This window comes from Amblyomma americanum, chromosome 1 (genome assembly GCF_052857255.1).
Source record: "Amblyomma americanum isolate KBUSLIRL-KWMA chromosome 1, ASM5285725v1, whole genome shotgun sequence".
NCBI classification, from domain to species: domain Eukaryota; kingdom Metazoa; phylum Arthropoda; class Arachnida; order Ixodida; family Ixodidae; genus Amblyomma; species Amblyomma americanum.
In genome coordinates this window covers 25,010,388-25,036,014 of record NC_135497.1, presented here as the reverse complement: position 1 = coordinate 25,036,014, position 25,627 = coordinate 25,010,388, and the positions used below count along the sequence as shown (strand labels likewise).

General features: G+C 42.7%; 2 protein-coding genes across 7 annotated transcripts in view; one reads left to right on the top strand and one right to left on the bottom strand.

The window, feature by feature from the left end:
• REPTOR (repressed by TOR) overlaps positions 1 to 5,882 on the top strand; it is a 56,137-nt gene extending 50,255 nt beyond the window's left edge. The window contains exon 4 of the mRNA XM_077644874.1: positions 671 to 5,882. Within this exon, the coding sequence (XP_077501000.1) occupies positions 671 to 768 (98 nt within the window). The 3' untranslated portion in view covers positions 769 to 5,882. The remainder of the gene's footprint in view (positions 1 to 670) is intronic.
• Positions 5,825 to 24,996, bottom strand: Sec20 (vesicle transport protein Sec20). 6 transcript variants are annotated; one of them, XM_077644876.1, is made up of 7 exons: positions 24,764 to 24,996; positions 19,653 to 19,745; positions 18,602 to 18,693; positions 18,422 to 18,520; positions 12,636 to 12,757; positions 6,299 to 6,386; positions 5,825 to 6,213 (listed from the first exon to the last, which is right to left on the bottom strand). In XM_077644876.1, the coding sequence occupies exons 1-7, from the start codon at positions 24,875 to 24,877 to the stop codon at positions 6,090 to 6,092; spliced, it is 732 nt and encodes a 243-aa protein (XP_077501002.1). In that variant the 5' UTR covers positions 24,878 to 24,996; the 3' UTR covers positions 5,825 to 6,089. The 6 variants fall into 6 exon arrangements, 5 of the variants coding, with proteins under 5 accessions (XP_077501002.1, XP_077501004.1, XP_077501003.1 ...); XM_077644878.1 differs by having other exon boundaries at positions 5,825 to 6,190; XR_013310151.1 differs by lacking the exon at positions 5,825 to 6,213 and adding an exon at positions 9,303 to 9,412.
• Positions 24,997 to 25,627: the final 631 nt, after the last annotated feature.

Below are 25,627 nucleotides of genomic sequence, written 5' to 3'. Positions count from 1 at the left end.
ATCCTAGGATGAAAGGCCAAAGTGGGACGAGAAAAAGTAGAGGGCGTGGTGGGGCAGGAGGGTGGCCATATAGACTTCGTGAAAAGTTCTTAGAGGGTGTCCATAGGTCAGTGATTTGATGCTTCCCCCTTCCCTCTCCCAGTGCAAGTTTTTTTTCCATGCAGTAGTTTTCACCACGTTTTGTGAAGAAGCATGGTTTTAGCCGCTTAGTCTGTTAACAGTTTGTAGTACATGTTATGCACCAGGAAAAATGCAGAACTTCCTCGAGGAATTGAGTTGCAACACAATTCCTTGAACAGAGGCAAAGTGGCACAAATAGCGATTGTCACTAATTCACGACAAACCATAAATCAACTACCGAGTCACTAAAAATGAGCATTTCAAGCGCTTGGTAAATAAAGAGGCAATCTTCAGCAGCCCATGGAGAGTGAACAATTTTTTTCCCCTTTTCATTCTCACAGCTTCCTCACAGTGGAGCCATACATATTCATTAGAAAGTGTTGGCTACCAGGAACATACTAACTTAAGAATGTGGACCTAAGCTTCGTGCATAAATGAATAGACGGTGAACGTTTGGTGTGCGACAAATTCGCGACACTGTATGTTAGAGGGCAAAGTTGTGCAACTTGTTTTATAGTCTTGCATTGGCTGAGGTAGCTGCTCTTTTCAGTTTCAGTGAAGGTGGCCGGACACTCAACAGAGTTTGTCAACAGAGTGCTGAGCAGTGTTGCAGCGGGCAACCCAGACGGAGGCCTTTCCGAGCTGTGAGCTGCTGACCTATCCTGACCAGCCTCTCCTCCAGAGTGGAAAGAGAGAGAGAGGGGAAGTCTATGAGTGAAAATGCCCAGTCCAGTGCTCCAGCAGTGTGTTCCCCCAAAACTTGGGAACCTTGAAGTGTCGCATTTTGGTTGTTAACGGTACTGTGATATCAAAGTGAGCTTGTGTGACGGGAATTGTGGGCATTCCCCCGTCTGGAGTCCGTTCTGGCATCGGTTTCAGGCTTTTCATCAACACTATACGGGTCATCCTGCTCTGATGCTTGGTCTTGTATCTATCCACCTCGCAGGCTAATCCAGAGGCCTTTCTTGTTTTGGAGCCCCTCGTGCATGTGTGCGTGTGCAAGAGGGGGCCTCCATCAGAGGCTCCCTTTTGTGCTTGGAGGTGTGCCTCCTTTTCCTCTTTCTTTCTTGAGGAGTACGCGAAGTGCAGTTAAACTTATTACCCTTTGATGCTGGCAAACACATGATATTGCGATAGGTGTTGCAGCAGCAAGGCCATTACATAAAATGTGTTTTGCTTGGCTGTATTGTAGTCAGTGTTACTGCTTCAGTTTTAAAGGCTGTTAGAAAAGACTTATTTTGAGCGTTCTGTAGTGTGTTGGTTTTAAGAAAAAAAATATGTTGCACTGTTCTGCATGACAGCAAAGTGATAGTTACATGTACACATATGTAAATATGCCTGTTGTAAATACGAGTATTTTACTTTTTGTTGGGAGCTCCAGCATGTTCACTTGTAGGAGGCATGAATAATAGACTTTATGCACTGTTGCCCAAATGTTCTCCTCTCTGTTGTTTTGTGTTGTTCTTCGCATTCAAACTTTCAAAGTTGCCTCAGGCTGCGAGAAGTGCAAGGTAGTAATGACACCTGGCTATACAAAACCCTGAAGGGAACAACCGAGCATGCGATACCACAGCACAAAATGTCTACTATTGGCAGTGTGCTTCTCTCTTGTTACAGAGTCATGCTATATATATAGCAAAGGGCAGGGTGTGGGCCTTCGGAAAATTCGAGTCAGTGAAACACTAGTCATTTGAGTGCCTTTTTTGTAATCTGCTGCTGTACAGAAAGTTATTAGGCAAACTGTAGGGCCGTGCCTGAATAGGGAAATTTCCTTGCAACTTGCTACATTTCAAGGAGATGCGAGCTTCCCCTCCCATCTTTACACATCTTGCTCGAGATTTTGTCTTCAGGGTTGGCATTTTCAGCTTGCAGGCATGGGGTTCCCTTGGTGCTGTTCCGAACGTATGGCATTCAAGAACAGTTCTGTTGCTTAGAAATTTGTCTCCAGCTTCACTTTTCTCTTTACACGCTGATGCTTGTTCGATTTTTGTGGCTGCCTGGCAGTCTTCTCTCTTGCCTGCCGCAGTAATGGCAGTGCCTGAATCCTCTCACTCCTCCTTTAGTGGCGCCATTTTTCCAGTATGTGGGCTTCCGGTTGGCCCAAGTGTTGTTGTTTTAGTGCAGCTTCAGTGTGAGCTGGCCTCATGGCCATAAATTTTATTTCTAGCCCTGTTGTTATAGTTGTTGCTACTCGCTATATGTTCTGTTGTTTATAACCTTGCATGTTGGCTCACTATATGGGTGAGAAAAATGTCAAAGTGAGCACTGTAGCTGACTAGAGCTGCAGGATGCAAAGATGTGCAATGCTGTTTTTCGGACTCTTGTTGCCACCTGCACGCCAATCCTGTGCTGGGTGAATGCACCTCGGGTGGAGAGATGTACAAAATATTTTTGTAAAGAGTGTGTGTTGTCTAGTTGTTTTACAGTACCTGCAGTGCAACCATAGCAGTTACCACCTTGTGGTATTGAGGTTTTCTTGGCAGATCTGCCATCTAAGCTGATCTGAAAGCATTACTTGGCAGCTTTTTCATTCCATTGTTGGAGCTGTGGGCAATTCTGTTTGGCCCTTTGCCTCCCCCATCCCTCTGTTTTTCCTTGAGTTGCCCTGTGTCATTTTGTAGCCTTGCTTAAGCTCCTTAAAGCTGCAGTGCTCAAAGACAAAAGCTTTGTCTGTACCCTCCATCTAGTGAAACCAGCGGCATTAAGTTGGGTTCTGGGCATTCAGTTTGTTGCAGCTGTGCGTGTGTGCCAAACAGTGAGAGCCAGTCAAGACAGTGAGACAAACACACATACACCACACGCTATGTAATATAGATTCCGGTGGCTGTTCTTGAGTCGTACGCTCTTTGATAACAATTATGGGAGCACTGACCTCTCTCAGTCTTGCGGGATTTGTGCTTCAGTCCAGCTGTGGTTTTGGAGCGTTATGGGATGTCACCCACCCATGTAGTCAAGTTGTACCGGTGCCAACATTAGCAGCTTCATTCTGCAAATCTCTATATACCCAGGGCACAAGCAAGTTACTTTTCCTGCGAATGGATTGTAGACAAGTGGTTGAAATGGTGTGTCAAACAAATCAGCTTAGCAGCATTCTTTTGCTACATTGCAATTGAACACCAGGTTTAGTAATCGTGTAACACCAGGAGCCTTCCAAAAAAAAGGGACTAATTAAATGAGACTGAATGAAAGATGAAAGCTTTTGCAAGCTCGAGAAATTTTAGCCATGCAGTGCCCTTTTCCGAGTTCCAAAAGCGTACTCTGCGGGACAGAGGTTTGAAAGCTAGGTCACTTCTGTCTATCTCTTACCTAGCATACTTCTGCTCAGTTTTGTTGCAAGGCATACATGGGCACAACTGTGTTGCAGTGAAAAGCAACACAAGTCCCTGGTTGGGAATACTTTATGCTTCACTGCTTTCTTCTCAGACCAATTCATCACTTGCAATCCAGTTTGAGGCAATTTGCGTGTTAGCCTTGCCTGCAGGCTGCTTGTTGCAAGACCGCATGTGCAAACTCCATGTGCTAGTGCAGTATGGCAAAAGGGGCAGCTAAGCTGATACCAGAACAGCAGGGATGGCAGCAGTGAAAAGCAACCCTAGCTGCCGCCATCATCATGAATGCTGTGCATTCCAGCTGCATGTGAACAGAAGAGAGGTTTTGTGACTGTGCCTTGGTACTCTCAATATCTTCGCAAAGCAATTTCAGGGCCCACCATCAGCTATCTCTACACATGACGCGGAAGTTGGCAGCACTTCACATGCTCTTGAAACTTATTTTTAGCTTAGCAATCAGTAAGTGTCTGGCTGGGTTGAAACTGACAGAGTCCATCTGTGGAGGTGAGAAAGATAGGAGTGGAGTTGCTGAGACAGATTAGTTCCTAGCAGAGTTGCGGAGTTGCCAATCTGGAATGATTCTGCAATCATTCCAACTTTTTAGAGGCCTAGTATGGAACAGAAGAGGAACTGCCATCACTGCTGCAGGAACTAAATGGAAATGGGATCGGACCTGTTTCACAGAAAAGGAACTTCATTTATCGATATGCATCTACTAGCACCGATATGCACAGTATCTAGTACCAAGCTGGTGTAAAAGCAGCCCTAATTTCGAGCCATGCAAAAACTATTCATCACTGAAAAGAATTGGTTTATTGTGTGTCCCATTCTGTCTTTCCGTACACCCAACACCCTGTTGCAAGTTTATAGGCAGTCACCTGAATTCTGTGTGCAGCGATGGCTAGTTCAGCCAAGTGTTTTTTGCCCTTTTTGATACACATTGTGACACGCTGCTGTGACTTTGTGGCTGTGGCATCCATCTGCTTCCAAGTTCATGGGTTCAGTACCTATTTCGATGAAGGTCAAATGCAAAAATGCTTATGTACGGCACCATCTAGGAACTGCAGGTGGTTCGGCCCTCCTCTATGGCGTCAGTAGCCCAGCGTTTCTTCAGCACATAACAGCCAAAAATTAACAAGTACCTTTTACACATTCATTTGTGTATAAGGTAAATAGTAAATTGTGGGGTTTCAACGTCCCAAAGTGACAACATGGGTATCAGTATGAGGGATGCCATAGGGGTGGGGGGGCTCGAAATTAAGTTAGACCACTTGTGGTTCTTTAACATGCACTGACATCGTACAGTACATGAGCACTTTTGTATTTTGCCTCCATCGCAGTATGGCTGCTGCAGCCAGGATTGAACCTGCAACCATGCGATCAGAAGTCACAGCCACTGCGGTATGTTGTGTAAAAAATGTTGCTTCGTATAGTAACAACGGCATTGCTGCACTAAGTACTGCACTCTCTTCAAGCATATATTTAAATTTATACTTGAATGAGCTGCTGAACCAAGTGTAAAACAATTTGCTACAGTGCTTTCATGTGGAAATAAAATGCAGCGGAAATGCCTCTGTGCAGATATTTGAGCTTTCAACAAAATAAGCTTGGTGAATTACATAACAAATGGCTTCAGATCCCAGTAAGAAGGCCAGGCAGCTTTCCCCATTTGTCTGTTCATGTTACAATGTGTATAATTGGGGAAGAAACACGGGCGTTGGCAAAGGGTGACTAATCTTGGCATCCTTCTTGGATCGTATACTCTTGCATCGCATAATGTTCTTCGTGCAGCAAACAAACAGACTGCATGCTGTAAGCACGAGTGTCATGTGCATGTAGAAAGGGAAAACGTTTGTTTGTATTTAAGTATAAAATGGAGAAAAAGCCAGATGCTTCGTTCAGCATGGTTTGGAAGGAGAGGGTAGCACTATAACTTGGGTACCCGAGCTTACAAGGTTTTCACATGGGCATTATGAGCTGTTTTGTACTTCTGGCAAAATCACATTTTGCAACAAGTGGCAATGCTCTGGAAATAAGGGAATAAAATGGGACAGCATCACCATTTCAAGATTGGGACTGTTTATATTGGCCACTCCAAGGATTTGAAAAGAACGAAATTATTGCTGTTCCCCATTCAGCAGAATGAAATTATAACTGCTGACCCCAGTCCGCAACTCTGGCTGTTAGAGTTCGCAACCTCTATCTTTTTGCGGTAGATTACCTTTATGTATTGGCACACTGTTGTCACCCTTGTTGTCTAGTTTCCAGACGCAATTTGAAGGAGCAGACATGTGCTCCATTTTACACAAGTTCCTGGCTTCAATAATTGGAACCTTAAGGTACCATGAATGTGATGAGATTGTACAGAGAAGTGCTTATACTGGATGTAAAGTGCTTGTTTATTCTTCATATAAATAAAGAAATATGTTGCGAGATGCTTGCCATGGCCCATTGCTTGAAGTGCAGAGGTGCACAGAAATGAAACTTTATCTTGTGTATGTGCGTATGTGTGTGTGTATATATATATTTATATATATATATACACACACACACAGACACACATTGTACAGTAACTCATGGAAATGCAACTTATGCGAGTGTCTGATTCTTGATTCTGCCGGTAGGCCAGTGCCATCAGTCCTAGACACCCGGCGTCGGAACAGGAGAGCTGATGTTGAAGCACTGCACAGGCCATGCCACGATCTTCCTTTGCAGCAGCTTATAGAAGCTATGAGGTTGTCCTAATAAGTCAAAAGAGTCTTCGCTTCAGCACGTAAAGAACACATGCAAAGAAAAAGAGCAGTGCTAAAATGATAAGCACACGGTCAGTCATCTCTCTGCGGCCATACTTGGAAAGTAGTTTCTTTGACTGAAGAATCGCACTGCTCATTTGCCGGGACTCTTCTTGGCTTTCTGTAATCACAGTTGATGTGTTCACTGCAAACAGCAAGATTATGTTAATCCGTATAACTGCGTTCCACACCAGATCGTAACACGGTTACGTCGCACACATCCTGTGTACCAGGGCTACCAAGCACATGCATGGCTGCTCAGCTTTGGGTAGCAGCTGTTCAGCCTTCTCAGGAATTGGGAACTGCATATGACACTTTGTCACTTTAAAAGTGCCTGCAGCTAATGACAATTTCCAGCACAGCACCAAAAAGCAGCAATTCTCAAAGAAACTTAAAAGAGCAAAAGCCGCCAGCACAAGAGCGCCCATATCCTTGCTCCCCTCAGAGAGCTAACAGCTCATCACAGCTATTAATCATGGCAGCAATATTAAAGCAGTTCCTTTTGTAAATTGTGAAACTTGCGATTTTACTGAAAATATTGAAACCCCCTCCCTTTCCCCAGTACAGTGGCCCTCAAGAAACTTGATTCAGTTGCTGCAGCCCATCCTTTACCTTTGAGACCAGCACTTACACTAACTGTCGACGTGAGGTGCACCAAGAAAATGAGACCAAAACAAAAAAATTCTTGTAAGAATGAAATCAATGCAGCATTCTTGGAAGACGTTTTGCACGGACCAACGTCTGGTTTGGTTTATGGGTTCATGAGGTTTAACGTCCCAAAGTGACTCGGGCTATGAGGGACACTGTAGTGGAGGGCTCTAGAAAATTTCGACCACGTGGGTTTCTTTAACGTGCACTGACATTGCGCAGTACATGGGTATCAAGCATTTCGCCTCCATTGACATGAGACTGCCGTGGCCAGGATTGAACCCGTGTCTTTCGGGTCAGCAGCCGAGCACCATAACCACTCGGCCACCACGGCAGCGGGACCAACAACTGACTAAACCATGTGGAGAGATTATGGTGGAAATAAAATCGTAACACATTGATAGAATCATGCATGATGTTAACACATGAACAAGAGATTCTCTAACTTTAATTTGGGGCAGAAAATTTTGTCGCATTGTATGAAGTGCCATACTGGAGCAGAACTCTGGCACTAGTAGTGCATCCCACCAAATCACCTTGTACTGCTATATGTAACTTAGTTGCTAAGTGCATCATGTTTTCCTCTTTTAAATGCTCGTAATTAGATTTTATTAACTTTTACACTTTTTTAGGGCATCTATAGTGCAATAAAACTTTATGTTGAAAAAGGTTTATGGGGGTTTCACCTCCCAAAGCGACTCAGGCTATGAGGGATGCCATAATGAAGGACGGTCGCAGCCGGAATTGAATCCGCGCCTTTCGGGTCAGCAGCCGAGCGCCGTGACCGCCGAGCCATCGCTATGGCCCCGTTGAAAAAGGGCACTGCATTTCCACTGAAAAGTGGAATGCCAAAACAGCAGCAGCGCTCGCAGCGTGGCAGCATGCATCAGTGCCTTATATGCACGCACATATAAAAAAAACTTCGAGGGGACATTTAAGCTTTGCCTTAAGGGTATGACGCGACAGCCTTATTGGGTTCATGCTCATATATGCGGAATCGGTCCTTCTCCACTTTACATTCGTACATCCCTGGGAGCCTTCAAACCACTCCTGGCACAGTGGTGCAGCGGTGGGATTATGCAGCCCAGGTTGCTCTTCCCAAGCAACCTTTTGCGACTAATCCTTGATTTACCTGCCACCTGCCACAGTAGTCAGTTTGCTCACAATCCGGTGGGCAGGTTGTGATGACGCCACAAGGCCACGTGACCTAGGTGGCTCACATAGGCTGCTTCGCCGGCCGGTCCGGCTGCGAGGCTTCGAACGGTTGCCAACGCCGCTAACGTCGGACAATTTTTTCCGACATGGGGGTACTAAATCTCTCGCGTTAGAAAAACATGCAAGAATGTATACATCAGCACAAAGGTAATGCAACAGTCCTGAGGGCATGTGACAAGATAACAATCAAACTGTTCAATAAAAGGTCACTTTCTTGTGGCGGGGGTTATATCTCATACTAAAGCAGCGTGAAAAAAAAAAAAAAACGAGGCAAAGCGGGAGGTGGGGACAGCACGAGCGCAAGGTCATAACTGTTCTTGGCTCCTGGCTTTTCAACATTTTAATGACACACAAAAACGAGTGCATCTGCTGATCAAAAAATTGTTTTAAATATGTCTTATGCCATTCCTAACACAAGTTTGGACACCAATCTTTCACTTGCAGCAAAAAAAATTTTGGTCCTTAAAAATCTGTGCCAGTCCCTTTAAAAAGACCACTCACCAAAACGTGAGATTATGATGGACCCGCCGCGGTGGCTCAGTGGTTAGCGTGCTCGGCTACTGATCCGGACTTCCCGGGTTCGAACCCCACCGCGGCATCTGTGTTTTTACGGAGGTAAACGCTAAGGCGCCCGTGTAAGGCACCGTAAATATCCCCAGGTGGTCGAAATTATTCCGGAGCCCGGCACCGCTTTCTTCCTTTCTTCTTTCACTCTCTCCTTTATCCCTTCCCCCGCAGATACATGAGACAGATACTGCACCATTTCCTTTCCCCAAAAACCAATTATTATTATTATTATTATTATTATTATTATTATTATTATTATTATTATTATTATTATTATTATTGGGATGAAAAGATCTTGCCTCATATTATACGCAGTGAGCACTCCAGTATCCAAGAAACAAGGATTTACAGTTTTAATTTGGCTGCAACTATTAATTCAACATAAACCCTTTCCTACCGCAGAAATAAAACTTGTTTTGAGGCGTTGCAGGCAAACTCCATTAAACTGATACAGTTAAAACTCGATCTAACGAAACCTGATTTTACGAAGTTCCCGAAGTTCCCAGCAAGTACCCATAGGGTTCAATGTTCTCAATAACCTGAAATAAAGAAACAAGTGACCGCTAAACTCGATTTAACAAAGTTTTTCAGGGAATAAATGAGTAAAAAAAAAAAACAGGTGATATCTCACTTTTTTTTGCCCACGACCTCTCGCAGCTTGTTGGCAGGGTGCCAGCAGTAATACCTAGCCGCCCAAGTCACAGCCCTCATTTTGTGTTGACGGGGCCGCAAGCTGTGCCGCTGCGCGGAACAAATCACTCGGCAGTCTGCAGCGCTTCCCACCTTGGCTTCGAATCCGATTTAACAGATGAAGCTTTCAAGCACAAGCGATTCGGGCTGCTTTAACGGACTTTTCATACGTGAAGGCATGGATTGTCAGCAAATACGATACCACGATAGCTTTTAGGTGCCGCTATATTACGATTTCAGATTTCGAAGGGCGAAAAAAATGCCTTGATTTTACGAATTTCCCAATTAGCAAAATAATTTGTGACTGCTCTTCACTTTGTTAAATCGAGTTTTAACTGTAACATACCACTGAATCAGACAGCAAAATTTAAAAACTGAGCAAAGTCGATGTCTTCTTGAAAGTATGAACATTCAAGAACAATACAAATCAAAAATATTTTCTTCTAAATAGAAGGAAAAATGAGTGACAAAGCACCATAAATAATCGAGGCACCTGTGCCGCCTATGAAGCCAACAAAAAATGGGGTGCTTCAGCTCACACACTATTATCACAGTTACTGCTGGGCACTAGCTTTGCATATGTTCCACACACATCACATAGTTAGCGAAATGTTTTAGTCTACTTTATTGCTTTATTGCACAAACACTGTTACTATACTGAGAACTGACTGCATGTGCATGCAGTATACATTCATAGCCAGTGCCCAACAGTAATTATAGTAACAGTAGCAGTATATGATGCCAGTATGTGAAATAAATCCAACAGCCAGCTGAGACAATTAAGAATGCACAAATTTCAGCTGTAAAAGTGCAAATGTCAACGAAAAAATGTTTCCTGAATAGTAACAGATAAATTCAACCCTTACGGCATCCATGCCATTTGGTGACATGCATCCTTGACACTGAAAAACACAGGTAAAAGCCACAGGTGCTGTACAAGATGAAAGAAACTAACGTTATACACTAACCTACAAGACACAGCGGTATGTGCACCTAAGCAGTAAGTTTTAAACTGTTTGGAGACAATTGACTGCTTGGAAAATATACCATGACTGGTAGCAATAAGTTCTTTGGACGAAAAGCTTTTGGTATCAAGATCGGGCTGTAACAGAACTGCAGTGCTTAATTTTTTCATTACTGCACTGACAGCCATCAGCTGTACACTGATGACAGATAAGCAGCATAATCCACTGCACACCTTGGAAACTATTATTTTGTGCAGTCATTTCCTGCTCTGTAGGGACACGGAAGTTCGATCGTACAGTACACTGTCTGACAAACATTGTGCACTACCGAACAAAAGTAGTTTGCCCACCTTAACCAATTTAACAACAAAGTTTCATTATGACAGCAACAGCAGCCAATGCAGTGTCTAGTCATTTGGAACCGAACTGTGATAGCAACATGTTAGAAGCCGGAAACTTCGGCAAGTGCATGTAGCACTGCATTGCTTTAAGTTGTATGTATATACACACAATACATCTTTTGCTGAGAACAGTTGATTTTTTATGCTTGGGGCCCGTTTATTGAACCAAAAGCATACTTTACTGAAAGCACCATGCTGTGCGGTCTTCACCCATGCAAGAACACGGTGCTCACATGGCCAGACCCTCAAAACAAGTCAAACAAGTGTCATTCTTCAAATTAAAGAATAGCAAGCGCTACCTGAATTTGAATTGCAATAGCCACGTTCGGTTTAAATTAATGTAGATTTGGAGTATGCAAGGCATGTTTAAAAAAAATTAATATCTGATGTCCCTCACAGAATATTCCAGGTTCTTCGTTCTCAATTTGCAGAATATAAAATATAGGGACTATTCTTCTGCATGACATGGTCATCACAACCAACTTCCGTGTTCTACCACAAAGGCAATATAAATATTCTGGTAAGATATATAACTTGCAGAAGTTACAACCAATGTGCACAGCCATGTACAGTATGGCAGATATATTGTGCATTCCAGAATTTTATCAACAGAAAACAGTTTAGTACAGCCACAAACATTTCCTCTTATGCATGTTGTCTCTAGTGTTCATTTCAACTTTGATTGGTACATAATCGGAGATTTACTCAATATTCGCTTGCAAAATATTTAATTCAGGAAGCCTAATAAAAACACACATTCTAACACTGCAGTCTCCGTTATAGTGCGTGACTGATTGTTTAGAACTGAAAATACATTTTTTATACTTAGAACCAATGAAAAGTATATTTTTTTTCCTAATGTAAAGAAAGAGTGAAGTTATTTAGCAGTTCACTCAACACAGCAAAAACATACTTGCTGGTGGTAGTGGGCAACTGTCTACCTTCCACTAAGAAAAATCAATGGGTATTGTGAAGAACACGATAATTTGCAACTCTTAATGTAAGGTGCTACCACGTGCTGTGAAACACTTCTCAGTGCAAAGCTCTGGCTCAGTTCAGACAATGCGGTTAACCGAGAAGAAACAAGTTTTGATACACATGTGTTCTTTGCACACCAGCATGACAGTATACTTGTGCTCAGCTTCAGGACAGAAAACAAAACACGACGGAGAAAAAAATTCACTAGAGACACTTAAGACTGCCTATGTGTGAGGATGCGAGAGAATGTTTCTGTGCGGCCGAGTTTCTTTCATTAAAGTGCTTTCTGCGAGAAGGATGGCCTGCATGGTTTGTTGTGCATAAAGACCGGCACACGTTTGGAACTTTGAGCTGCAGACAGCGACTCTAGTAAAGGCCAAGCGCACTACAAGAGGAGGAGATGGTGTTGCGTCCGGGGAGAGCCGCGGCAACGACCCTTCAGGGCCAAGCGCTGCATAAATGAGGGGCCTCGGTGAGAGAGTGCCTTGCACGTGGGCGATCCCATCTTGGCTCCGACTAAGGGGGAACCGTCAGATGATGTCACTATGCATGCGCCGCTTTTCCTCCTCACCTGCCGGCCAACCCCACGAGCCGGAGCTGAAGTGGGATCGTCCGTGCGCAGAGTCGTTGCCGTGACGTCACCCTATATGCATGCAGCACCTATCGGCACAACATGTGTGCCTCGCTTGGAGACGCATGATGACGTCATCTTTTTGGGACCATCTCCTGGCCTCAACAACAACGGTCACTGAGGAAATTTCGCCTAATGATATAATGCTTTCACATAAAAAAAAAGTCTTATTCACTAACGGTACCACATAAAAAACAACCTCAGGAGGGTGGCCGAAGAGTGTTTCGATACATATACTTTCATCAAATTTCAACATTTTATAACGAAATAGAACAATGCAATAAGAAAAAGTAACTTACCAAGCAAGTCTAATGCATTTTCACTGTGTTTTACTTGGTCTGCCATCAGCCTGCTAATGGTGAACAAGTTCTCCGTCATGCCAGATGTACTCCTCAGCAGTGTCTCTTTGTCTGCACGGCCCCTGAAAATGTTATTATCCCATTGCATTGGTGACATTCCAACCGAAAATAAAATCAAGGAATAGTTGATACATAAAACACGGAAAAAAAGAGGTAGGGTTTTAACGGGGTAAAACAGAGTAGGACCTGTTAAAGCACTTGAGGCAACGCCACCTCAAAGGCAACTGCATGGAAAATCTTACCGTCAGCCGCTATCGGTAGCTGCGTGCGGGAGGAGGGGGGAGGGGGGGGGGGTGCCGCTTTTGTGTATTGACAGAGCAGCTGTGCAAGGCCTCCGCCGCTGCCGCACCATCAAAGGTTGAAGCTTCACACATACTTCGGGTTTTTCAGCTTTGCTAGTGAAGTAGTAATAAGGATACAATCACTCATTGGCATCCATCCAAGCGTAGCCATCGGCTGTAAAGGAAAGCTCTACAGCTTGCACAGAAACTTTGTAGTTAAAGAAAAATTCATCCTGGTCCAGGGTTCGAACCCAGAAGCACCGCTTCACTGGAGCAGTAACGATATGGCTGCGCTTGGGTGGATGCCAATGAGTAATTACTCCCTTATTACAAATATACTTCACCTTGGGGAATTCCCCTAAACATTTGACAAATAGTGAAGTAGTGCTTTTGCACTAAAAACATTTACAAATATTACACACATAACTGCTCATCACTTCTCCATCTGCCTCAAAAGTCCCAAACACGTCTTCTCTTGGGCTCCAAAGCTTGACCAGACCATACCCCTCATGGCTTCATATGTTGTACTACCAAACCACTGCTGCCCTTTTCTCAAAAAAAGCAAGAACTGCTCACAGGTGTTCAAATCGTTAAACAAGCCTCAGTGATGCAGCTGTCACATGTGGGTATCTCGAACAGGTTGGATGAGACGTAGCAGTGTCTTGTTGCATCACCACCCTATTGTTCAAAGAACTGCAAGCACAAATAAGTTGGCAAAATATTCTTTGTATACCGTTTAATCTATACAGATTAACATGTATTTGTCACATGGCCACACTGAACAGCCTTAAGCTGAGATGGTCCTTATGTTAAGGAGATGTGCATGGTGTCACACAGCAGCACTTTAACAATGAGAATTTAAGAAAGCTCACTGCAAAGGAAGTTCGTTGATAAGCCTTAAAGGCTGAAGGAGGTAGTCTCATCCACAGTGAGTTTGCATTATTAGTAAACAGTTGAAGCAATTAAAGCAACAACAGCAAGCAACAGTTTAAAGTAATTAACACAATTTTTGCAACTTCAGTAAGCATTTAGAGCACAATTTTAAAAATATTATTTCACGTCCTTGACTGGGCGTGCATTGTAGTAGAGACCAGTTGAGAATGCTACTTTTGTAACAGGTCGTCTTGTGCAGTGTACACATATTTGTTGGTTTCTTGTGTACTATAGTGTAGTGTGCAAGTTTTTTTTTACCTTAGCTACCTTTTATTCTGCCCCACTGCTTATCAACTTTTTTCACAAATGTGTTCACGTCACATCCGCAGAGCACCCACACCTGCAGCTGTTCCACCTCTGCCAGAGCCTCCGTGAAACACATAAAAGCCACCTTGTCAGTCTTGAATTTTGTACATGTAGTGTGCATGACTACATTAAGAGCATATGATGGTGGGGAGCAGAAGAGACATTGCCAGACTGTGGGATGACACATTACAGTGCTAAAAGAAAGCTGCGTGACGAGGCTGTGCCAACAAAGGAAACAATGAAAAATTTCCACTGACTGAACTGCTGTCATATGCAGCACAATTTTGGAGGTCCCAACTTTGTCCCGCTTGATGCTCAGATTGATTACCACGAACACTAACCACAAGGAACACGCTATATTGGCTGCGCACACTGATTTGCTAACAGTGATTTGTTTAGCAAACATGTTTTCAATAATGTATACTTTATTAATGCATATTTAATGCATATGGAAGCTGCAGAAAAAATTGGAGGGGACACTTAAGCTCCGCCTTAGGGGTATGACCCAATAGTGTTAATGGGTGGACGCCCATATATGCGGAATCGGTCATTCTCTACTTGACATCCATAGATCCTTGGGAGTCCTCGTACCACTCCTGGCGCAGTTGTGCACCGGTTAAGTGATGCACCACTGCTCTGCGATGGCAGGTGCTGCCACCAGTGGGGCTTGTGTGACCCAGCTTGCTCTTCCCGAACAACCTCTCGTGACCAATCATTAATTTAACTGCCACCTGCCATGGTGCGCAGTTTGCTCACAATCCAGTGAGAAGGTTGCGATGGCGCCACAAGTTCACGTGACCTAGGTGGCCCACCTAGGTTGCTTCTCGGGGATTTTTTATGGATCTTTCGCTCACAGTCAGAGACGCCGATGCCAACTTTCCTCGACACGGGCACTATCGCATTAAACTCGGTTTCAGTCATTTAAAAGCTGTTTTTTTTTATACATTTCAAATAAGCATCACCAAATGGGCCCCCAAGTGGCATCTGCAAAAAGAAGCACTTCACAGGCTGTGTGACAGTCACCTATATTTCTCTGCAAGAGAACTTCCTTAGATACCTGCTGCTCCTTCAGCTCAGACCCTTAGTTCAGAGGAGCTAAGCAACTGTGAGGTTTTTTTAACATTTTGAGTATATAACCACATTACAATCTTTAGAGTCTCCATTCTCCAGCACAAAAAAAAATTTTTTTTCAAAATACCGAGTGGAAGTATTTTAAAACAGCAGAAAACAGGAAACCGAAAATGGGTTTTGACCAAACTATAATGTCACGGCCTACCAACCAATGACATCACAGATACTGTCCCAAAACTTATGGTGAGCGCATTGACTGGCTGAACTGGTGACTGTAGGCGACAGGTTCAGTCATTATTTGTCTAAAGTGACCAAAAACAAAGCAAATATCAGTGAGCTTGCCAAACTGTCACATCACACATGTGAGGTTCGCTCCGACTGAGGCCAAAAAATGAAAAAACTTTAAAATTCCTTTGCACTGCAACAAGACATCACCAAATGTAAAATTTTGCACAAACGACCAGAAAACTACAGAGAACTCACCCTGAAAGTTTGAGTAAAATCCTTGGAGGTACGAAAAACGCCGGAGTTGCACTTTAAGGTGTTCACTGACAGAGGCATCACACCAGTTTTCAAACATTGCCCATCAGTCACAGCTACTTGGTTTTCCTGCACTGTGGTGCTTTTTACTCGCAAACCACTATTTCTCAAGCTTCCAGTGAATAAGCACACCACAGTTAAAATAACAATCCCCTCATCAATACAGTCAGTACTCTCACCTGCCTTGCTCTATGCTCTTTAAATATGATAAACAGGTGGGATATTTTGGCAAGATCAATTTTTTGTTCTCAGAAGAAGGAAGTGACAGGTTCAACAGTTGACTTGAGCTACAAAGATCCCCAGGACTGCCAAAAAAAAATTAAATAATTGAACTTACAGGTAAAAAGCACAGATTAAGACAGCGTACACTTACTAACAAAACAAGAAATTCTCCATTTCTACTGACTAATAATAAGAATACCTTACCATACTAAATTTACAATATATGCTAAAAACAACTAATTGTCTATTCAAACTCACAGTTCATCATTTTTTGTACATATCAGTCGCACAATAATGAAAGGGTTGACATCACCTGAAGTTGGTATCCCATACAGTTAGGATCAGTAACATTGGTAACAGCCGAGCATGAGAATATTAGAGAAAATCAAACGGGAATGACTGGTGCGTAAAGGCACAGGCGAAGTTTTTACTCTTCTTAAAGGGCAGAAAGGTCAGGATCCTACTACCACCCTCCAGTCTGCTAGCTGCCCTGTACCTCACTCATCTCCCCCTTTTCTCCACCTCACTCTCTTACATGCTGCCACAAGACAATCTCATAATTCAGAAATGCATTCCTAGCCTCCACCTCGCATTTTCCAAGTACAGGAAGGAGTAGCAATTTTAAGTTCGCCCAAAGGCTTATCACTGCATGGATCCTATGTCATCTGTCCAGCGGTGCCAAAACATGGATTCAGCATTTGACATACGCTCGACAAATGCCAGCATTATGATTATTTGCACAGTCAATTAGATATTTACCTGAAACCTGCAGCATAACGTCAGTTTTGATGATGAAAGATTCAACTGAGCTAGATAAAGATATGCAGCTCTACGAAGCCAATGAGCTTATGGAGTTTAAAGCCACATTAAGATAAGTTTTGAACAGTAGATTAAAGGAAAGAACTGAGGCAAGAAAGAAAAAGGGCACTAGTGTACAAACAACAACTGACAGACAGCTAAACAACATCGCTTAAACAAGACTCTGAAGCAGGAAACATATGGTGCAATCGTGCACAAGATGTCGCTACACAGCATTTCTGCATCAGTAGGCTTCAGCACAGCAAACACCTGCTGCATTGTTTTTTTCTCTTTTAGGCTGGAATAACTGCCACGTCTTTTCCAAACAAAACCCATTTCAATGCAATATCCTTAAGGGTCTCATGTTGCAGAAAAGCCGGTGTTGGAGGCAGCGGCGCCGTTGGCCATGCGCGAAAAATCCCAATAGAAGCAAAGAATTAATAAAATTGATCTGAAAAGAAAATTGGGTTAACTTCGGTTGGGGTGGAAATTGAACCCAGGACCTTCGATTGCGATACAGGCATGCTACCCATATGCCACAAAAGATTGTTGGTTCAAGATGAATTAAGGTGGACCTAGTGAATGCGTTGTGGTCTTTGATTTAGTGAAGTTCTTTAGAGACATGCACCGATGCGTACATGAGTAATAATGTGTATGCTAATTAGGCATTAGGTAATAATGTAACTAGGTAGGTGATGCGAGCGGGACACGATAATGCTCTGATGTACTCTCTTAAAGGTGAAGGTTAAACGTCCCCAAATTTTTGCCGCCCAGCACCCAGCTTTCGTGTCCTCAGGTGCTGGCCAGTGGCCGAGTATATGGGAGGCTCAGCAGCCAACAAATTGACTCTATTTAACCGACCCAGGTGTAAAGGGCTGATTTCTGGTGCTAACACGATTCTCCCCTTTAGGTTACTGCTGAAACAAGAGAATGACATAGCCAGGATATGCCACTTGCTAATTCACAACCTCTTAGCACTGCCTAGTTATCTGGGTGGCTAGTGAACAAAAGATATTTATTTATTTGTTTGTTTGTTTATTTTTTGTTTTTTATTTACTAATTAATTATACCCATACCGCCCTGTGGCATTAAAGTGGGGGTGCAAAACAACACTAACACAATCGATAAAAGCAGGAAATGCAAATAAAAGCAAATCGGTAAGCAATAGGCAAGCAAGATAACAAAGAACCAATTAAGACGTCTGCAGGAAACACTCCTGAAGTGTCAGAGCACCAACAGATTTCGAAGGTAAAAGATATGCCCTATGTTTACAGCTAGTAAGAAATTAAAAATTTACTTAGAATCACTATATTCTGGTCAAAGCTAGCTATGGTCCCTTTCCCCTGACTGTACATTAGACAGAAGGCTGAATTTACGAAACCCTCTCAAGCCCATGTTGACACCTATTGGTTGACGCAAAAAACAGACATAGCGCATCTGACATATCTAGCCTCTCCTGTATTGGTCGCACTGGGCTTAGCACTAAAACAATGGAGCTCAACTCTGTGTGACTGCAGTCAGCTAGGTACCACTCACAAACAAGGTTCTTCAGCACACACTGTGGAAGTGCATTACCTTTGCTTGACATGTCCTCCAGACAGGAGGCGCTCCCTGTACTGATCATCAATGCTCTTCTCAACAGCAAGGCTTGCCTTGCGCAGTGCGTTAATGTTGCTGAAAAGACAACGCATTGCATGAATCAACTGCTGCACGTGTGAGACAGTGAGAAATGTGGGCACGAGATAAAGAGCTCACAGCTTCATTCCCAGCACACAGTCATCAACCTTGCGCAATAACCGTTCCCTGTCTTCGGTTTTGTCCTGTTCTTTCGCAAATGACTTCAGTGCCTAGAATATGAAACAATCAAGAATGTTACAACAGTGAATGCACTTTTCTTCATATTCTGAAGCAACTCAGTGCTTTGGCTTTTGCAGCAGTGTTCATAAAACAGGCTGAAAAAAGTTAACAGGTTAATTGGAAACATATATTAACTTTTTTCAGTCTCAATATAGACTCATCAGTGGCTTTTCACCGCTGCATGCTATAGTGCCCTGCAAGAAGTCTCAATGGCACCAAATGACAAGATACTATGCATCAAACATTATGGGTTTGTGGAACATGCAAGATTGGTCAAGTTGGAATGATGTCTGCAGCAAAGTTAAGCATGCAGTGAGCATGGAGAACAAATCTGTGGAGAGTCTCCAGTTGCCCACCTTTTCTCATATTATATCTTGTACTATCGCACTCCATATGAGCTGCAATGCACACGGTACGGCAGGAGCTCAGCTCTCAAACTAGTGCAAGCCGAGTGGTGCTAAAAACTGATAGCTGTGAATGCATGCAAAAAGTACACTGAATGTTTGTGGAAGTTGGGTGCTCTGTGTGGAACCCCACTGATTTACTACAAACCGGAAACATCAGCTGGCTCACTACGGACACGTTGAGAGTGTATTAAGCGTGATAATATATCACTGCTCACATATGTGCATTTCGCTACCGAAGTTCGCGCATTCTGCTGCTGCAACTCAGGTGCGTCAAGACTAAGCAGATATGCAGCTCACCTGACAGTGCAATTGTGCAATTGAAAAAATTATTTCATGCAGCTCTCCCAGCTTTTCCTTCATTTTTTTACCATTTTTTACTGCACTGCAAACATTCTTGCTACACAACATCGTCAAAATTTCTTTGCTTCCAGCACGGGAACTACACCTCTATCACCAGCTGATGACGCTCAAGTAACAAAAAATATGCAAACGTTACCCCCTTGCCAAAAAATCCGTAAAGTTTGCATGGTAATTATGCTCACCTCCAATGTCTTCTTGAATTTCTGCATACTCTCTGCAGCTTCCAGATTAATGGCGTTGAACTGTTCTCGGCTGTCGCAGTCATTTTGGATATCCTAAACAATGGCAAAGAAATGTCTGTAATGTTGCACAATAATGACAGCATACAAAATGATGAAATCACACATCAAACAAAGCAAGAGGAGCTGAGGGTGAGAAAAGTTGAGAAGTAGGACACACAAGTAGGACCAATTGCCAGCCGCTGTGGCTCAGTGGTTAGGGCGCTAGGCTACTGAGCCAGAGTTTACAGGTTCGAACCCGGCCGCGGCCACCATGTTTTGATGGAAGCGAAACGCAAAAGGCGCCCGTGTGCTGTGCGATGTCAGTGCACATTAAAGATCCCCAGGTGGTCGAAATTATTCCGGAGCCCTCCACTACAGCATTTCTTTCTTCTCTCACTCACTCCTTTGTCCCTCCCCTTATTACGCCGGTTCAGGTGTCCGCTGAGATCAATCAACATTTATTTCCCAGCAAATCGTACAGAAAGGTGTACTGGTCAATCTAAGCATATACTGCTTGTTAGAAGACCAGGAAGCCAGTGTTACATCTTTTATGAGGATATAAACCATTATACATTCATAATAATCATAAAAAAGAAATAGAAAAATAATAGTACAACTTATATGCAAATCACAGAAACATATATACACAAAAGAAAACAAAAGACCGCCAAGTTTCCCACTAAGTAAAAAAAAAAAACAAATTTCACATATTACAAGACAAAGTTAAACACCATTTTCTTACATTTCTCAGCATTTTAGCTCGTGATTGTGAACAGCAGTGTCGCACTGGGTTCATTAAATATCTCAAGTACATAATAATTTCTGGCTTTCTTTCCGTAGTTCGTAAAGACTCGCAGTTTAACATATTTCTCCGTTTTCCGTAATGATACATCTTTTTTTACTAATACTTTAAAAGTCTGAACAGTAGCGGGTCAACACAGTATACTTAAATAACTCATGTGCTGGAAGTATTCCTAGAATGCAGTATTTCTCCTGAGTTTCTGCTTGTTCCCATTCTGTTCCATAGGTTATGCTGTTGACAATTCTTTTAACTACGTGGTTAACAGTTTCTTACGGTCAGAACATGTACCATATAAGGTGATACTGTATGTGATAATTGATTTGGCTAATGCCCTATATACAGTTCTTCGAATGTTGACAGGACTTTTACCTCGCAGGCCATACATCATGGCTGCGACAGCCCTCAGCTTTCCGCACACGTATGTGACATGGTTACTCCAGGAAAGATGCTGGTCAAAAAAGTGCCTAAATACTTAACCACTGGCTCGAACTGTAATGGTTGGCAAAGGCATGTGTTACAATTAGAAAAATGCAAATATATGTTCCTAATTAACGAAATTGCCTTATGAGGATTTCTGAAGCACATTAATTTTGTTTTTTGGGATTTATGAACATTAAATAGTGAGCGAACCAATCTACAATTGCTGATATGTCCTCTTGGAAGCTTTGACATCCCGTATTAAAATCCTGAATTTCCAGCGCAATTGCAGTGTCATCAGCTTACTGAAAATTTTTTTATTTTAGCGGTAGCAGGCAGAGATCGGAAACATATGTTAAAAAGTATTGGTCCTAGTGTGCTTCCTTGGGGCACACAAAACTTTATTATTTGAAGTTCACTGCATCTCTCCTTTAGTTCAACGCACTAGTCGGTCAGAAAAATAATTTAGAAAAAACTGATAAAACCGTCCTTTGAAACCTAGCTTCGTTAACTCCTTTAGAAATAAATTGTGTTCTACCATGTCAAATGCTTTTCTTAGGTCTAAGAACAGAGCTAGGACTACATTCTTATTTTCTATTGGTGTGCTCATATAACCAGAGAATTCTTCCAGCAAAGAAGTTGTGTTTTCATTTTTTGTGAACCAGTATTGCGCAAAGTTATTCAGAGAATACTTTTCGCAAAATGATTGCATTACAGAGACGATATACTTGTCCATTATGTCTGCAATTATAGATAATATCGCGATTGGCCTGTAATTTGTGCAGTCATTTCTCTTACCGTTTTTAAACCGGCCTCACAATTGAAATTTTCAATTCTTTAGGTATTATGCCTGTTTCGAATATCCCATCCAATATCTTTAGGAGGACCTGTTTGATAATGTTGAAGTTCGAGTACAAACAGCGAATTTCATCAAATCCTGGTGGTTTAAAACTTTTTCATGCTTCTTATTATAGTCCACAGATCCCTTTCAGACATCACTGGGAGATATGCAGAGTGCACGCATGCGCGTTTCGGTTCATATTCGCAATGTCGGTCACTTTGCGTTGCTTACAGCTTCTCGGCTACAGCGATAAAAGTTTGATTAAACCTATCACGCAATGTCTGAGGGCTCTCTTGTGGAAAATTTCATTTTACGGTACCATCGCCGCCGGCTCCTTTGGATCGGCCCATCAATTCGTTCGCCGTAGTCCAAGTTTTTTTTCACGTCATTTCTACTGTCTGCAAAACGACGCATCATGTATTGCTTTTTTTCCTGCCGTAACTTCGCTGTCACAGTGTTTCTCAATGTTCGGAATTCTGCTTTGTTTTTCATTGCCAGGTTCTTTTCTACACTTTTGCCATGCTTTGCTGTTTTGAAGGCACAACTCAACAATATCACGCGTGATCCATTTCTTATTAGGGTTCCTTTGTTTGATTATTACAATTTTAGTAGACATTGCGTATATCATCCTAAACGTTTCAATACCCTTGGAATATAAGCTGACATGGTCTAAGACTAAAAGCGCATTCCAATCAGTGTTTCTTATGTATTTGTCAACTTTTTCATTATCTATATACTGTTTCCTTTATTCTGGTGTCTCAGTCCGCACTGCTTTTATCAGATATAATTACAAGAGACGTAAAGTAATGATCGGCTAGTTTGATCCTAATTACACTGCCTGTGTAGCATTGCTTTCTCAGTCTAATGACAATGTAATCAATGCATGATTTTGTTATCTTCGAACCCAAGTATTCCTCTCTTGTGCATTCATTAATTACATTGACCAGTCCATATTCAGCTATTAAATTAAGGTGATGTGTCATGGCCATCCTCGATACTACATTACATCAGTATTGAAGTGCCCTACCAATATAAGCTGCTGCTCATTCATGTACTTCTTTAGCAAAGAATTTAGTTCCTCTAAAAGCAGATCTGTGTTCATGTTTGGCGGCCTGTATATCGCACATATGGTATATGTAACATCTATTTTATTCAAGGTGACAATAACAACTTCTGCATACTTAAATGTTACCGCGATATTATGAAAGACCCAGTTATCGTTTACAAATATAACTACTCCTCCTCCTTTTCGAGTTTCCCTGCATAAAGCAACCTGAGAGCATGCAGTCAGCGTATACCTACTCAGTGTGCTTGTATCCAGATTAACCTCTGTGATCACTATTACGTCAGTATTAGCAAGCCTCGTGTGTGAATATGTGCATAATTGATCCCAGTTCTTATTTATGCTCTGCACATTTACGTGTATTAAGCCAAGGTCTTGTTTTGTTTGCTTTCAGCTGTAGTATTGGAAACGTGAAGGTCCCAATCGCGAAAAGATTCAAATGAAGCCATCTAAGACATTTTTGCAAGGTCATTCTCAGTGACAATGATGATCAGATTCATGCCTTCGGATTTGCGAGCTAGAACCTTGTTGTTCCATGTCCAGATAAACTTATACCAGAGTTCCTTGGCCAGCTTTCTGCACTTCCAAAGCAGTTCTTTTTGTGCTTTTGTAAAGTTCTCACTTCTAAGAACGTGTTTCTTTGTCAGCCACAAGTCTCTTGTTTTCAGCTCTGTAAACCTCGCAATTATAGGTACGATTTTGTCTTTCTGTGCCTTTAATCTGTGCACAGCTTCCAATGAGTGTTTTTCAGGCACCGGCAGATCAAGCTTGCTGCTAAGGTCCACTTGGACCTGGTACAGCTCCTGATCCTCTGCTTTTGCAATGCCATTATTTCAATATTCTTCCGTCTCAAGTACTGCTCACCACTTCCGACACGTTCTCTGAGCTTTCATTGTCTTTTGTTGCAGTTCTGAGGTTTTCTTGAGTTCAGCAATTTCGCTCTGCTGATCGCTTACCCTTGTCAGGAGCTCTTCGAACTCAGCTGCTAAAAATTCCGTCGAATTTTCAATGGCCTCACTTGTGTTGCACTGCTTGTCTACCTTTCTTTCAAGATTTTCAAGCCTACCAAAGACTTCCACTATTTTCTGGTTTAGGTCACCAATCAGCACAGCCAAAGAGCTCTGCGCACTTGACTAAGATAATGCATTTCTTGTGCGCTCTTCGCATCCCTGCTATATGAATCAGTTTCATCCTCTTTTCCTTCTCTGTTGCATGTGTCACATTCCTAAGCCTTGATTTCAACCTGATTCATTTTCTGCAAATTCTTGTTGTACATGCCAGAACATTTGCCAGCATGATGCCTTTTCTTGCACTGATTGCAAATTAAATTTGTTCATCTTTTTCAATGCATTTACAACAGATGTGAGACAGATACTATGTCATTTCCTTTCCTCAAAAACCAATTTTCCAATTTTTTTAATTTCCACTTAAAGTAGGTTATTGGACAGGGACCACTTGGCAAAGTGGGACCACTAGACAAATGGGACCATTTGGAACTTCCCAGTTTTTAAAAAAAAATGGAAATTTCAATTAGAACCATGCAATCGGAATTTCAGATGGCTCCAAATGGGTTTTGAAATTGGATCCAATTGTGCCTTTAATCAACTTACATGTTATTAAGGTGCGAAAGAAACTGATTTGTGAGGACTGCAGGGCGGCGCTGAGCCTGGTGCCAACATTTTCACAGGAGAATTGAAACTGTGAGAATTGCATAGCTGTCATGGGAATTGAGACACACACACACAAGCATGCATCACACGCAAGAAACACATACTATAGTCAGACACTATTAATGTTAGCTCATGTATGCCACCCACAAAACACACTTCTGTCCCCGTATATATATATATACCCTGCTAAAGAGAAACTGGTAATCTTGACGTGACGTCCACCACCAGATAACATTTTGCACGACTGAACTCTTTCGGAGAACACAAATACAGTACTACCTGTATGCAGTTCTTCACACGAAGATCTAGCTTGAGGAGCTCCTGAAGAAAAGAAGTTTCGGTATTCGCGCTATTACTAGCATTTCTAATGTTGCTTCTCCATAAGCTTGCCATGCTGTGAACACGGCCTATACAGTAGGTCGTGGCTGTGAAGTAGTAGCTGACTCTGGCAGCTGCCCGGGTACCACCTGTACCAGCTGGCTGGACCGCCTGGAGACTTTCCGGCCACGGGGCCACACAAGCGTTTCGGTGCAGGCGGGCTGGAAACGCTGATTGGTCAAACAAAATGTGACGTCACGTCTAAAACGTCACGTGACGTCATGGCCACGTGACTTTTAATGACGTCGTGTCCGGTTGGGAAGAGACATATTTTCCCTAGGTTTTTCTCGGAATTCCCCACGTTTTTGACAGCGCGCGCGGGTTCAAAAAGCGCACCTGATGCGCCGCGCTTTCACACACTGCATGCGCGTTTCTATATTTTTATTATATATGATATCCTTGAACTGCTGGTGTATTATTTTAGTGCGCTCGAACGGCGCGCTTCGTTGTGCATTTATTATAATCGCCACTGCCTGGCGGACCCGATACAGCTTTTGCAGACCTGAGAGGTTAAACACGTACTATCCATGCAAAGCCACGCAAATGCGCCTACAGGTGACCACGCCCGTCTATCAGCGTTCCGTCGAGTGCCTGCATTTACAATCGAGTGCTGTAAGACTATGCACCTGACCTAGAGCATACATATTATAATTTTTCCTTGTATTCTACATTCTCTACATGCAGGAGACTACACTCATAGCTTTCGTTAGTGCAGAAATTTCGTACAACCGTGTCAAAATTTGGCGGTCCGGTTTTGTTCTACAC